This window comes from Micromys minutus, assembly GCF_963924665.1.
Source record: "Micromys minutus genome assembly, chromosome: 23".
Taxonomy (NCBI): domain Eukaryota; kingdom Metazoa; phylum Chordata; class Mammalia; order Rodentia; family Muridae; genus Micromys; species Micromys minutus.
Window position 1 is genome coordinate 44530039 of NC_137958.1, and position 16381 is coordinate 44546419.

The 16381-nt window shown below is 43.6% G+C and overlaps 1 protein-coding gene across 1 annotated transcript in view; it reads right to left on the reverse strand.

Annotated features, from left to right (window-relative positions):
• Positions 1 to 15325, reverse strand: part of TSPAN12 (tetraspanin 12) — a 64607-nt gene extending 49282 nt beyond the window's left edge. The window contains exons 1-4 of the mRNA XM_080936175.1: positions 15089 to 15325; positions 14046 to 14176; positions 3070 to 3152; positions 2733 to 2868 (exon numbers count right to left, since the gene is read on the reverse strand). Of these exons, the coding sequence (XP_080792301.1) occupies positions 2733 to 2868; positions 3070 to 3152; positions 14046 to 14111 (285 nt within the window). The 5' untranslated portion in view covers positions 14112 to 14176; positions 15089 to 15325. The remainder of the gene's footprint in view (positions 1 to 2732; positions 2869 to 3069; positions 3153 to 14045; positions 14177 to 15088) is intronic.
• Between the last annotated feature and the right edge of the window lie 1056 nt (positions 15326 to 16381).

Consider the following 16381-nt stretch of genomic DNA (forward strand, 5'->3'; position numbering starts at 1 on the left):
CAATGGTACCTCTTTCATTAGAGTTGTGGGGAGGATGAGGCTGATAGATTCATGCAAGAGTCTTCGTATAACTTGTCGGGTAAAACTCTACAGTGTCCGGCAGGAGAAGTATCTTAGAAATACTACCTAGTACTTTTCTCTTGACTGTCAATATTATCCCAGGAGATAAGTTAAAAGGGAATGGTAATAGATAGACAAAAGTATTAAGAAAAGAATTCTTAAAGAGACAGCAAAAATCTAAGCAGGGAAAACAGGAAGAAAATATGTCAAGAGATCAGAAAATACACCTTAACCAGACGATTAGAAAGTAGGTAATGGAGCTAAAACTGGCAGATGAAGGCTGGGCTATAGAACAGCTTGATGCAAGTTCCAGATGCCAGTTAAATTTCCCTACCCAATAGGGAGGCTATCAAAGTCTTAGAACATAACAAGAGTGATATAATATAGAGGTGCTGCACTGACTTAACCAGACTACAGTGGGTCAGAGTAGACAACAGAGGCAGAGAACTACATTTAAGAGCTTGTGCGTGTGCAATCTAAATAGGAGCAGAAAAAGGATGCTGAGTTCCTGAGGTTGCAGAACCAGGACCCATAGGAACTGGTTATGGCAGGAAGAAGGAACTCATGGAGGAAGCGGGGGGATAAATAGCTTGAGAAATAGCAGATACACATTAGTTGTGAGTGATGGACCACGGGGAGTTGAGAGCACGGTTTATTTTTAGCATTGGAGAAGCTGAGTTTGAGTCTAGACAGAGCAAGGTCTAGAAGCTTATTATAATGAGGACGGAGACTGGACTGCCGAAGATAGAAGGAGGAGGACCCAAGGTGTAGGTGGTGCTATTCTGATGGCAAACAAGCAGTGTGTCCAAGCTCGTTGAGTGTTAAAAAAACAAATGAACAAAGTAATGTCAGTCGGACCTCAGTCCTGTTGTGTTTTTATGTGTGTGCCATTGTGTTTTTTAAGGCCTTTTCCTACACCACAACTTAGACACACAGTCACAAATTTGTGTTCTGTCCTACATCGAGTAGCAGGTCACGTTGCCCCACTGGCTTCTTTTACTACCATTGAAACAGCTTAAGGGAATCCACAAGTGATTTCTAAGAAGTGTTCTCACAAGTTCCTCTGGTTCCAAAATATATGTGACCCCACCTTACCTTGTCCTGACTTCCAGAGACCATCCAGAGTAAAACTTGGAAGTAGAAAATACCACTCATGCTGAAACTCGTTATAAAAGAAACTGGTCTAGAGAGATCATTGTAGCATGTGGTTTTTAATAAGGCTGCTGAGATTTTCTTGCCTTTGAAATATATTTGCACAGTATTCAGATTATAGGAGACTTTATAAAGTCACTCATATAAATTCATTTTTTTAAGATTTATTTTATATGTGTGAGTACACTGTAGCTGTCTTCAGACACACCAGAAGAGGGCATCAGGTTCCATTACAGATGGCTGTGAGCTACCATGTGGTTGCTGAAAATTAAATTCCAGACCTTTGGAAGAGCAGTCAGTGCTCTTAGCCACGGAGCCATCTCTCCAACTTATTCACATGAATTCGTAAACTTAACCAAATACTTTGGAAGCATGGTAAGATCTGAAGCCCATCAACCATTCTTCCTTTTTCTATGTGCCTTCACGTGTAGTAAGATGCTGGGTATATTTTCCATTTTCCTGGTACGGTTTATTTGCTACACGTTTGTTTTTCTTGTTCTCCAACCTTGCAGTTACTCTCCAAGAAACCTACAGATAATTTAACCAAGGTCGTTCCTGGGACACTTCAAGCTTTGTTCTGCTTCTCACCAAGAGTCTGAACAAGCATCGACGGGAGCCCGGCAAGCACAGGTGGGAGCAAGCTGGCTGCGGAAAGCCAGTCTGAGCTCCTCCCCAGTCTCACACCAGTGACGTCATGTTGGTAACTTGGAATCAGCAATGCTAGGAGTGCGGGCCCTATGGAAATCCTCAAAGTGCTAAAAAGGAGGCCTTTTATCTACCTGGAAATTTAGTTCACCAGCAAAGTACTCATTTCCAGACCTACTACCAAGGAACAACCTCAGTGGATGAACTCATTTTTCTAGAGTCACACATGGCTGCGACTTACACGTTAGCAAGCTCACTTCCTGGTGGCATTGGAAAGCCACTGTCTGTGACCTAGAAATAGTTAGGTAAGCTATTTTAATTGACTCTCATTTTTAACTTTAAAAGTCTGGCAATTTTTGTTTAGGAGATTAATTCTAGAAGCTGGAAAAGTAAAAATCAATGACGATATAATTTAGTACAACTCTTTTAGAGTTTTTTTTTTTTTTTTTTTTTTTTTTTTTGTATCCACCAGACCATATATGGCAGCATAAGGGTTACACTATATCTTCCATCTCATCTCAATGACTGAATTTCTAAGTAGCATAGCCAGGTGGGTTGTTGAAAAAAAGGATCATTTCCATTATGACATCTCAACTCTTGAAGGGAGGAGGTTCTATGCCACTAAAAACAATTATTCTCAAGTGAAACTCTCAAAGCAGAACCAGAGTGAAACAATTAAATAGCATGTGTAACCTCCTGCTTCGTCATGTGAACATAGCCAAATGTTTGCACCAGAACCATCTCTTAGGGAAAGAGAGCTCCCTTCTTACAGGATGCGGCCAACATTAGGGTTGCTGCTTTAGTTATGGACCCATCACACTGCATTATCACGCAATGCTTTAGATAGAATTAAAAAGAAGTTATAGACACTGTACCCATGCAAGAAGCAACAGATTCCTTTTCACGGTTCCGCAGTATCCCAGCATTCCCACGATGATCAGGAAACAGCAGACGGCAATCATGACTGGGTGAACCACCGGGAAGTAAGTTAAGATGACCGCCTCTTCCACCCTAAGAGAGGAAGATCATATCAGAAGCGAAGTCTAAACCTTATCGTAAATAAAGAAAATAAGTTGCTACAGCACAGGAAAGGAAAGGGTGTCCTACCGGTTGGTGGATGAGAACCACAATGAATGCTCAGAGCAAAGATTGCTAGACAAGTGGATCTGAGAGAGCAGGGGAAATACTTCAACAGGCAACACTAAAGCCTACCTTGTTTCTGCAGTCAAAGTCAAAACGTTATTCAGGTAGTCCCTCATCCAAGCAGAAACAGCCAAGACACTGATGGACATTAACTAAGGAGAAAATACAAACAAACAAACTTGTTACCAGAGATGTAGGCAGCGTTCACTCAAAGTTAATGGCCTTAAATGGAAGATTCGGGATATAATCATCATGTTATTCCTAATAACATATAGGATTTCTATTGAATTTTACTGGCTACTCCATTTAGTAATTATACATACTCATGAAATAAAGTATCTGCAAGCGGGAGAAAAGCAAGTGACCTCTTACATTGGTGACTTCAAGTGCAGCCCAGAAATTCCCAAGAACAATTCAATTTGCAAATGTATAAGATGAACCAAAAACTGTCATCTGTAAGAGCGGTAAGGCAATTAAATGTGGCTACTGAACAATTGCAGACCATCAAAAGGATCACAGAAGCTACCAAGGAAAGCTTCTGCTGACTAAAACTCAAAGTGAACACTAGGATAATGGCAATAGCAATGTCTAAAGTGGTTTGAAACATCAGTATGTTCCAAAATTAGCGATGGTCACTATATCGAGATGACACTCCGACCGTTATTCAGAAACCGACATGAATCTCTTATTTCGTTTTATTCCATTTTCCCTATACAAAGTAAAGGCAGAACCAAAGACCTAGTGAGATTTTTCTTTTAATAGTAGAATTCCTAGTCAGGCATGCAGCCATTATGTAATGCAGGAACACCATTTAACATCTCCTGAAATATTGAAGCTTTATAGGAAATTCCTCGGTGCCAGACAAAATTAGATCACAGATTCTCAGTCTCGGCTGTACTTTGGAGTCACCTAGGACTCATACATAGCCTGAGGCTACAACAGAGCTTAGAGCAGAAACAAAGTATCTTAGGTGTCAGTTCCATCAGCAGTGCTGAGGACCAATGCAACAGCCAGAGGTGTGGAGAAGAGAAAGATCAGACTGCAGACACCAGACCCAACCACCATCCAGTTCAACAACAGGGGCGATCAGACACTGTAGGTCTCGTAGTCTGAGCAATCAGCTGTACCCAGAAATACATATAAAGTGTTCTCACCAAAAACTAGACTTAGCCTGATTAAATGTTCAACTGTGTCAGTTATAGGAATGGAACACGAGGTATAGCTTTAACTACCATTTCTGGGAAACACAAAATAAAATCAAGAGTATGAAGTTATTTCACAAGACAAGCTGGTTTCTTCGAGTTTAAAAACAAAACAAAACATGAGTACTGAGATAAAACTTGGAAAAAAGAAAGGAAATGCTATTAAAGATTAAAAGGAATTCAAGAGATTGCCCAATGTAATCTAATGGCCTACTTTGAACCCTGATTCAAACAAATTGATTGCATGCATATATATATATATGGTGAATCGTGGATGAACGTGAACAGCAGCTGAGCTGTGAGGCAGTGAGTGATGAATAACCAGGCCCCGAGCTGAGAGCAGAGCTGAGTGCGGGGAACCACTGACACGGAGCAATGAGTAAACGGGTTAATCGCAGCCCTCTCAGGTTGAAATATGTTCTAAGATTCTCATAACTCAAAAGTGTAAGGAAAAATAAAACACCTAAAACATGCTGATCATGACTCTGCCCTGGGAAACTTTTCTATTAAAAGAGGTGGCGGGGGGGGGGGGGGTTGACTCCTGAATTCTGAAGACTTCCCTATTTTACCTGAAATCTTTTCAAAACATGAGTCTTTTCTTGCTTAAACATAGTATCACTCTCGGGGGATTACATTTCTCCTGACTTTTAACATTCCTGGCAGTTTGATGAACATCAGTAACTTCGGCTTTAACACTGACGGGTGGTTATCTAGGCTGGGCACGGGTCTGAGCTGATGCAGACACCGCCTGTAAAACAGGCTCGCTAGATAACGCCGCCAAGGAGAGCTCGTGTGTTCCCATCCATGAAGAAGGTCTCTCTGCTGGGAGGCTAGTACGTGAATCCACCATCCCATCCCTCATTTGCAAAGATGTCCCACAGCTTTCGTCTCCTATTTCCATGCCTATATGTTGTTATTTGCCTTCTAAATGTCACAGGGATTTATTTTTAAATCCTAGATCATTATTTTAAATTATCTAGATAAAGAACCTTTTATTGTTGTACTTAGCAACCAGCGACCTTGCTATCTCCATCCTTGAGTTGCCTTCTTTTTCCGTTTAATCGTTTTGAACACTGACTCCAATGCATTTTGATCACATCCACTCCTTCCTCTCACCCCTCCAACTTATCCTGTGTTTCTTAGCCCACTTCAGCCCTGAGTCTTGGTTATATGTAACTGACTCACAGTAGTCGTCACTAGACACAGTTCTTCCCCTTATAGCAAAGAAAGAAAAGGGGAAAAAAAAGAAAATATTCATTTCTATCAAACTGTATGCTTCAAAACATTTATTAAATGGCAAGATAATTGGCTTTGAAGTCATTGTTCCTTTCTTTAGACACTGATCTGAAATATACATTGATCGTGGCCAGATTATGTACCAGAGACACCGAGGAGGAGCTGACACTGTCCCCATGATGGAATTCTCTAAGGGAAGAGGACATACGTTGCCACCGTCAGTGTGTGAAAGCACGTGCTACTGCAAACTGTGAAAGGAAATAGTACAAGACGCTTTTCACAACTCCTTTCGGGCTGTCTGACCTAGACTGTGGGGCCATGGGGACTTCTCTCAGGCAGCAGAGATCGGAAGAGCAGTACCAAGTCAGTCCAATCAAAACGGAAGGCAAAGGCTCCAGAGAAGACGGCGGCGTGACATGTTCAGGACAGTGGAATTGCGCTGGGAAGCCACAGGCGGACAAGAACGATTGTCCGCAGAGCTTCCTGAAGGTGTATGTCCTTGACCACATGGAACAAAGAGAAAGCCACTGAACTCTGAACACCAACTAGGAACCCCAGCTCTATACCTTTTCAGCACATAACTTTTGGCACGACATTAAGTTTTTCCTTAGTCTCGGTTGGTTTTGTGTGTGTGTATATGTGTGTGTTTTCACCTTTAAACCATCATAAAAATAATTCTGTTTTGTAGATAGAAAGGTCTTATAATGAAGTAGACCCAAATATATGACCTGTTACTACCACACATCACTTTTTAACCCAAGAGTGTCTCCTAATGCTTCTCCATGTAAAGCGATCCTAAATCAGTTCAGAAATAGGATTATCTGATAGGCAAGGTCTACCAAGTGAACCCTGCACAGAGCTACTGGCCGGCCATTCTCCATCTTAGCATGTCTAAAACAGACCCCCGCTCCACTTTTCTCCAAGCCTTTTGTACCCTTCCCAGTGTTTACAAGCCTGGTGAATGGAGTAATGAACCCTCCAATCAAGTCGACTGGCAGCCTGGCAGCCAGCCTGGACCTCTCCCTCTTTTCCACTGGACACGGAATTAGTTTTGAATCCCTCGCAGGGTTCCTGAGAGGCGTCTGGCAGCTCCCTCCCCATTTCCTGCTTCTTCAGACTAGTTCAGGCCCCCATCCTCTCTTGTCAGGATGTAGCAACCGGCTTCATACGACATCTTTCCAGCTCATAGGCTCCACCTCCACAGTGCAGAATCAAGCATGCTTCAGCAAGTAGCTGTCCTGCTATTTCCTTCTCCCTCACCTCCCTCCCAGAGAATAAAGTGTAATCTCCCGAGGTCACACAAAGCCCTCTTCCTCATTCTTGAATCTAGCCCTTCAATCCTGTTTCCCGTAGTTGGACAATGATGGGAGTCCTTGCAAAAGGCACCAAACGCCCAAACTCCCCATGTCTGCTTCTGCCATTGCCTCTGCCGAAACTCCATCCTTCCGAGGCCTCCCAGGCCTCAGGAGCAAGTAACTTCTCCTTCTTCTCCTTAGACACCAGCCCAGACATCAGTTAGAGTGGAAAGATTGTCGTTAGGCTCCCTCCTTACCCACAACACTTACTACATAGCCCTTTGGGAGCCCCCACCTCATTTCCTGTTTGATTCTATGCACTGAAAGAATACTCAGTCTGTAGTATGGCCTAATAGCAGTGAGGTGAGTGGAATGGTTCCTACTCTCCCCGCAAGCTGAGATCTTTAGCAAAATCAGATGCAAAGGGAACTAAACTTCACCTTTGCTGGAAATGTTCTGTCGGAGGATGCTGGCAAAAGGAGAACATAACGATATATCAGGCAGGTTAGAAACTAATACAGGGCTGCTTTAGACTATAAACCTTGCATCCCGCACCATCTCACTGTTTCTCCTCAGAGGTGTCCACCAAACGTGGCAGCTACACCTGGAACTCGAATGGAACTGCTTATCAACCCAAAGCCTCCTACTATGGCACCTTTGCCATAAATGGTTTAGACACTAGGAAAGGATGTCATCCGCTTTCCACTGAGGCTGAGACCCTGAAAACGAGCGGCACCAACAGAACCCGTCACACCGAGGGACCAAAGCAAGGTGAGACCGAATCAGTCCAATAACTCGTCCAGGAGCATAACTTACAGGGAAAATGAATAATCTGAACTAAGTCATGGTATTTTCTATCAATTATCCAAATTAGTTTTTTAGTTTGCTTTAAGCTTGTATTTCCTATTTTTGACCAAACTATACATATTTATGGGGTATATCATATTATAATTTATGAATTTGCTACATATAGATCAAATTGGGGACATAATTATTCACCTGATATTCATGACCCCCAGTATTATCATGGACTATCTAAACATCAAGAAAATGTGTAGAAAGTAACACGTGTTACTTTATAGATATGCATTTGACGTCTGCTACAACTTGTCTTGTGAAGTGCTTAGGAAAAAAAATGCTACTTCTCAACAAATAATTAAAAATACGAAGCTTGCTCTATTGTGGGCATATTTAGTGTCTCCTGAATCTGTTATGGGGGTTGGAGTTGGTTACATCAAGTTGTTTTATAAACCAGAACTATGTGCATGTCCACATTTCCTAAGTTGTGTTGCGAGGCATATACCTACAGCTTGCACAAACTAGGTCACTCCCAAAAGCCAAACTCTAAAATCCTTCAACTGTTTGCATAAATCAGTCTCAGCCAGCGGCTCTGATTCTCTTCACGAATGAAAGACGTCTAAAACTACCTTCCTCCACTTTCCCGGGTGTGTCAAATCTGTTAGCAAGGATAGAGTGTCATCGAGATCTACATCTTACTTATACTGTCTCCACAAAGAAAAGGCCAACAAAGAAGACAGGTTTTCAGAGGCGCAGCTACTCATCTCGAAAACCCTGGGACTGGGGTAAGAGCTTTACTTCTTTAAGAGCTGACCTTTGACTTAGTTAGAAGGAAAATATGTTCCTGCTGGTGTGGAGGGCAAGGATACCTGTTCCTGTGATTCTGCTGTTGACAGCCTGCTTGCCTTCCCAGCATCCCTCACAGGAGAAGACGGTAGACATGGAGAATAAACACACAGCACTATTTGCCAATGTCTTGAAAGAACAGGTGGAGAGATTGCCTCTAGGCATAATTTAAGCGCAGGCTCCATTAATTAGAAGTGGTTTAATCAGCAGCACCCAGAGCAACAGTTTAGCATGAGAGTTTCCAGAGATCATCAGCTCTCCCTACGCTCCCTCCCTGGACTGGAGAGACTCACCTTTAAGTCTCTCGTATGCTGACGTGATTAGCAGAGACTTCTTCCCTCTGAAAATCCCACTGGTTTCCAAGAGAATGAGTAGTCATGACAGAAAGGCGGAAGGTCTGACTCGGCACTACGGTCTGAGTCAGCTGCAGTCAACTCTACCGCCTCGCTGGCCTGGCTTGGGGGTTATTCACTGAATGAAGTTCACAGGATGAGCAAAGGACCCAATGTTCCAGTCTCCCATATCTCCCGTAGCAACAGATGAAATTCAGAATCCTCTAGCTAGTCCACAAAAACCCTCAGGAGGTACGCAGTGACATAAGGCTGTAACAGCTAAAACATGATGCATTAAAAAAAAAAAAGACTAGTTTTGCCTTGATTACTTTTTTCATAATGGAAATTTATTTTCAAGAGGGCTCAAAAAAAAAAAATCAGGTCTTTTCACCACAACTTAGAGTTATTTAAAAAAAAAAAACTCATATGCTATTCACAGTATAAAGTTGAAAATAGAGGTATTTTAATAAGACAATATAACGTCTTAAGGTGTGTATGGTAGAAAAACCATCTCACTACAGATGCTGATGACCAGAGAACATTCCTTCCGTGCCCACTGTTGCTCCGTCCATCCCCACCCCACTCCTAAATCACGAACAAGATGCTCTGTTCACCTGGGGGCTTTCTAGGTCTCTCTTCATGTTTAATCGGATCCTCTAAAGTGTCAGGCAAACACCAGCGGCACTCACTGCTAGGTGCAAACGCACTTAAACACTATTGAAAGGGTAGCATGCTTTTAGAGGATTATAAATGCACATTTTGTGAAATATGAAGCATTTGCCATTTTTACAAAATTTTTAAACAGTCATACCTTACCCCTCTTTATAATAACAGGCACATATCACCTACGAATAACATAACACGCCTATCAGAGAGCCGCAGAAGTCACTTGTAAAAGAGAAGTAATCTTTCCGTTCTTCCAGTAACGTAAGGCATCCTTTGAAAGAGATGGGATGTGATGTCACCCTTCTACCGTCTTGGGCAGCATCGAGGAGCATCATTTCAAACAAAAGGCGGCTCAGCAGCAAAGATCCTGCATCACCTGGTGTGTGCTGCTCTGCACACAACCACCCAGCAGCCATGAAACACTAGAAGCAGCAAGTGCAGAGGGGTCAGGCATCTCCATAATGTGGAAGACACTCACTCAGCAGACGCCGCGTCAGAATCCCAGCTCCGGAGGAAAGAGGAGAACACAGAACCCTGCGCTCTGAGGACCTGTGGGTTGTTTCCTTTTAAACACACCAACACCTCATCCTCACAAAACTTAGAGACTCAAGATCTACCCTTTTCCTTAAAGAGGTTTCAATTCTGAGGATAGCAAAACAAAACCTGCATGGGCTGTGCATGGTTCTCCAAGAAGACTGTATTGTTCCTTTCTGCAATGGTGGGGGAGCAGGGGAGGGCGGTACTCACAGGGATGAAGAAGGGGACTGAGTAGCAATACAGTTTTTTAAAGGTATTAAGATATACACACATTCAAATATGTGTATTGAAAATGAAAAACATAGAGGGTTCTACTTTCAAGCTCCATGGGTAACAAGGGAAAGTGTGTCAACTTGCAAATGGGAGAGGGGAAGGATCCCCGCCCACGGTCAGGATGGGAAGTCTGATTTAGATAACAACGATGAAGACAGACTCCACTTTTGTTTGTCCTCCTTATAATTCCAATGAGAAGCAGAAGTCCGCACTTGATCCTGCTGGCACAGAAAGGGAATGGCTCAGACGAATTATATGACAGAGACATATATGAACATGTTAAGAGCTAAGGATGGAACTCAGTGGCTCAGTACTTCCATGCCATGTCCAAGACACTCGGTTCCATTCCAGCACACACATGCACACCCATGGTCGAGCGCACACACGGGAAAGCAGAGCCTGAAGTCTGGCAGCATGCGTAGGTAACTCATGCACTGTGAGGCCGCTCTAGAGGGCTTGGAATGAGCAGGTGGACGGGAATCCTCCCCGACTGAGGGTGCTTTCTGGACGTCACTGCAAACACATTCAGTGCGGTTCCTGACATTACTTTTCTACATATGGATAAATAAACAAAACTGGGCTTGGAACTTCCTGTTCTGATGCTCATCAGCAGAACTCTTCTGAGCACTGCTTTCTTTATCTAAAAAAGGAAAGCATGGGGAAGAAGCTCTTTACCCACTGTGATGAGAGGTGGAGGCGACCTAGACCCTTAGGAGCAGCCCCGCAGGCGGCTGAAAGCTGCTCTGGGCTGAAAGGATTTTACTTTCTCTCTGAAGATATTTGCCAGGTTCCCCAAAGTGAGAATGAATCATTTCATAAGATTTTATCAAATATTTCAGTAACTGTTGATGTTGTTTATCTGCTCTTTGCTTTTCTTTTTGAAACAAAGTTTCGTTTTGTATCCAAGAGCGGCCAGGACCTTATTACCTAAGCAGGCTGGCCTTGAAGTCACAGCAATTCTCCTGCATTGGCCTTCCTCTAATAAAGACTGTAAACATGGGCCACCATGCCTGGCCCCATGGATATTTTTAACCGAATGAAAATTTAAGAATCTTTGGGCTGGCAATACTTGCCGATCCAAAAGAGCTTGCTTAATTTCTGGGTTCAATGCCTTGAACCCACATACAGGTGGAAAGAGGCTGTTGACTCCACAGTCATCTGGTGGTGTCCACCCACAGGCCATAACACTGGCAGACTTACATATACATCACACACACACACACACACACACACACACACACACACACACACACATTTTTTAAAAGATTAAAGTCTATATGGAAAAAGAAACCGTAGCCAAGACAAAAAAAAAAAAGTCCTATACTTATCTACCAAAAAAAGAAGCCTATGAAAATGTGTTTTACTATTGTGCAACAACAGATGAAATCAACAAGCAAAAAGAAAAGCCTCAATAAGAACAAAACAGGCAATGAATGTAAAGCACAAAAATGCATGGAAAATACATGTAAATATATAAGCAGGTGGTCATGCTTCCTGCTACTGAGAGATGCAAAAAAAGAAAAAAAGAAAGAAAGAAAGAAAGAAAGAAAGAAAAAGAAAGAAAGAAATAGTAACATAAGACTTTAAATCTTCAGGTTGGCCAAAATTGAAAAACATGGCATTCCCACACGGTGAAAAAAACGATACTTTCAAACAAGTAATAGTATATGTTGATGTCCTTATTTTCCAGCTATAGAATGGTGAAACAAAGTTACTGGGATCAGCAGCAGTTCTAATCAGCGCTTTACCACTCCTGCCAGGAATAGTAGCGATCCACTTCCTGTTCTCCTTGAGAGACTATCAAGATTGGGTGAGTGCGCTGGCCACAAGGCTTCTCAACAGTGCTGTGTCCCACTGTCGGGAATGTTCACAACTCTAAAAACACCCATTTAAAGACTAGACATGCAAAGCACTAAGTGTGCCTGGTAAATACACACTAACCACACAGGAGCTACTTAGTATTTTACTTTTTTACTGACTTTTTAGTTGCTGTTGGGTTATTGCTGCCAACATATCCATTTTGGTATAAGCAATATATAAGCAATGCATGACAAGACAGGTGCGGGTAGTGATGAGGACATATTACCTCTGTCTAAAGCAAATTAAAATATAGAGGGGGCATACTGGACTGTTATAAACGAGATAGTGGGGGAGGGGAGGGGAGAGCTAGAGACACTGGGTGTAGTGATCTAGATAAACGCAGAATACACAGAGCCTCACCACCAGACAGTTGGAGGGAAGAATAACAATAAAAATAACATTTTTCAATCCCTGGTAGCACAAAGGGGCCTGCAAATGTTTAAGAAAGTTTTTTTCTTAAAGCAAATTTCACTATTCCAAAGAACAATGCTTTAGCAGAATGATTTGTATTTCCCCCAGTGTTTGATTCTTTTAGTTGAATAACAAAGATCTTATTAATGGGGAGGTTCCGAAGTTTGTAAAGGCTGTGCATCATCTAGGTGCAAGAGTGCTGAGTTCTGTCTCTGGCCCCACTGCCATTGGAATAGCTGGCCTTTGCCACACCATTTAACTTGCTCTCAATTTCCTGATTTACAAAGAAAGGAAGTTCAACGAGGCCTTCCATAAAGGTCGGTTCAGTGTGAAAGAGTAACAAGCCTATCAGTCAGAAGAATAATGTAGGTAAGTGAAAACTTAACAATTAGAGTAATAAGTGTATATTTTAGAAGAAAACAGTCTCAGCACCCGATGGCGAAGTAGGTAATTTAATGAGCAACTTTCAAATGTGCCCATTTAGAATTGAAAGGCACAGTAAAATCAATTAGTGATTTTCTATTTGCAAATGATGAGTGTAATGACTCGATGCTTTACTTCTCAGATTGACTTTCAAAAGTTGTCCTTCTGGATGGTGCTCAAATGACTTATTAAAGACTTAATTTGTCATCCTAAAATGCTGTCAATCCAAAAAGAGCAATTTAACAAAAATATCCTCCTCTAGAGACCAGCTGTAATCGTCGTCCGGAAATAAGGGGGCTAGCCAATGCCAGACAGACAGAGAAATAAATACACTGCATACTAAAATTTCCAGCAGGAAACGTTGAATATAAATTACTAAAGGAACACAAAATTGCAAAAGGGAACTTACCTAAGTATGACAACCTTCTGAAGTAACTAACATTCACAGTTTTAATACTCATATTTTTATAAGCACTATAAATAATACAATACTAACACTTCATGAAAACTTGGATAGAAAACACCAGAAGTCACTAACTCATACATTGCAATTTCCACGGGCTTTTAAATTGTATGTATTTTGTTTCCTTAAATGGCTGTGGGGTATTTTTTTTTCCCAAAAGCATATATAAAATTCCTCAAACATTCCCAACTCTGAAATAGCCTTATGAAAACCACCTTTTAGACTATATGGAATTCCCTTTAAAAACCTACAGAGTTTTGGTGAGATACCTAGGTGTGACTTCTTCCAACCACTTTTTATAGGCTGCAGCGATGACATAAAGAAAAAACTGTAAGGCTTGCACAGTTATCTGAAACTCTAGCGAAGCGGCGGTTCCCGGGCATGTCACAATTCTCCCATCTCCCAGCTCAAGCACGTGCACCTATTTATATCCTTAGATGAGCTTCAAGTTACTGGCATTTGTACACAGGAGCGGCGCTTTTTTCCCCTTTCTAATTACAGATGGAACTTGAGCTAGATCAAAGGTATTCTAAGAAGGTCTTTTTTTTTTTTTTTTTTTTTTTTTTTTTTTTTTTACTTCTCTGAAAACCGGAGGATGTGATCTCACATCATTAATTAATGCCCTTTGGCGCTTTATCTGGTAGTTGAGAAAGAGGGAACCAGCCATCCCCACCTGCCGGGATAGAAGCACTCTTAGACTTACCCAAAAGAGCAGGTTGAGGGCGTAGAGCAAGCAGCGCAAACACTTCACGGAATCTTCTCTGGCCATTGTGAGTCTCGGGAGGGAGAAGCCCCATCCTCTCACCACATTCTACTGGTCCAGGCAGCAGCGACCTGCAGGGGCGGGCACAGCTGAGGACTAGCTTCACAGCAAGTGAGCCCCTCTGCCAGCCCTCAGCTGGGTCCTCAGGATCCCCAAGCCTCCTTTATTCCAGACGCCCTCTCATCAAAACTCGTTTGTTAGAGTCTTAAAGGGAACAAAACTCCCCCAAAGTTCTCACTTGGCATCGGATAACACCTGCTGCCAAGAGAAAAGTTTGACTCTGCGTGAATGAGGACGTACTAGTTTGCCTGGGGGACCTGTGGCATGGCCCTTGAGAGTGTCTTTGCTGTCTTGGGGGACAGCTTTGTGTCTCTGGAGATGCCATAGGCTCCGTTGCTACCCCCACCCTCAAGGACACGAACGGACACACACACACACACACACACACACACACACATACCTCGACCTCCCGGAACCACGGGGGGGGGGGGGGAGTGCCCTTCTCTGGGCAGCTCCTGGGCCCTACCTCCGCGCTCCCACCTCACCACCGGGTCACACAGCTCGGTGTGAACTCGGGGAGCCACTGGGGGCGCAGCGCAGAGCTGGGATTCCGCCCGGTGACTAGGGTTTCTTTGGAAGAACGTGAGAAATGCAGTTTGTCGTCCCGGAATAATGGATGAGCCTGGGGCGGGGTGGCGAGGTGGCGGGGAGGGGACTCTTAGGGACTCAGGACCTGTGCGGCTGCACCCAAGCCGGACCGGTCATCATTCACTACCGGCACCACCCCGGGCGCGCAACCTAGGGGTCCCGCGTGCCTCCGCGACACTGAGGTCCCCGCCGCCCGCAGAGCACAAAGCCTGCGCGGTCAGGCAAAGTCACCGCGGCCGCGCGCCCCCGGCAGGACGCACCGCGCAGGGCAGAAGCCACTCGGGCTGGCGGCAGAGACCACGGGCAAGAAAGATGCGGGACGTGTGGCTACTCACAGTTGGAGCTGCGCTCCTGCCGGGGGACAGTCGGGAACACACGGCAGACAATCATCCAGGCAGGGACGCTCCTCCCGGAGAGCCAAAGGGCTGCATTGGCTCCAGCAGCAGACGCTTTCTCGCCTTCCTCTCCCCAGCCGTCGCCGTCGCTGACTCCTGGGAAAAAGAAAAAGGAAAAAGAAAAAAAAAAATCCTGGGCAGCAGTCGCTGGAAAGTCTCTGCTAAGCCACCTCCCAACGCCGCTGTCCCTCCCAAGTCCTCGCCAAGTCCGGACAAGGCAGCAGCGGCTGCACAAACTCTCAGCGCATGCTCGGCCGCTGGCTGCTGGGTTGGGTCCTAGTGGGTGTTTCTTGTCCCTCTCACCCAGAGTGACACCCCAGAGAGATTCTTCACCTCTTCAAGAAAGAATGCCAGAGTTTTAAAACCTGCAAAACCAAGAGGAGTCCTCGCAACAAACCCCTTTAAAATGGTGGCGTCAAGGGAATGGAGGGTGGGTTATAAGGAAACAGGCTTTATTATATGAAAATATTTGTGTTTGAGAAGGGGGGGCACGGGTGCCCCAACCCAATTCCTGCAATGAGAGATGAGTTTCTCGGGGCCTTTCTGGAGCCTCCTCCTGTGACTTGTCATTAACACGCCGCCCTGTGAACCTGATTGATTTGTTGTTCTCCCTGATCAAAAGTAAAAATAAATATATTAAACAACATTTCCTTCCCGCTCTGATCCACTAACATTTGTAAACACACCAAGGTATCCCTATCCAGATTAGCATCCAGATAGGGGGAAAAAACAGGTAATTCTTTCACAAGTAATCCAAAGTTTTCAAACTTTCTCCAGATATAGTTGTCTTGACAGTGTTGGAAGTGGTGACTTAATCTGGAAATCGGCACGTGGTAGTGAGTCTTTCTAAAGCAGCCTTGGTTTTTAAAACTAGGCATTCAAGGGGCCATATCACAGTAACCACACAGCATATCTCCAAACCTATCTTCTATTTCAAAAGTAAGACATTTTCACACTTAAAAATTAAAGTTGTTAGCTCATGTTACTCCCACAGACGATTGGGTTTTATTCCTCACAATAGTATATGTTGCTGCAATCAATCACTTGTTCCCTTGTCAAAGAGCAAGTAAAACCTCACCAACAAGTGTGAGTTACCTGAGATCCAAGCAACATCTTTGAGAAAAACTAATAACCGGAGTCCTCGGGGCAAATAGCAGCTGTGGTCTGTGTCCGTCATCACCTGTCTGTCTAAATTCGTTGGTACTGAGGTCAAGACCACGAGAGACAATGCGG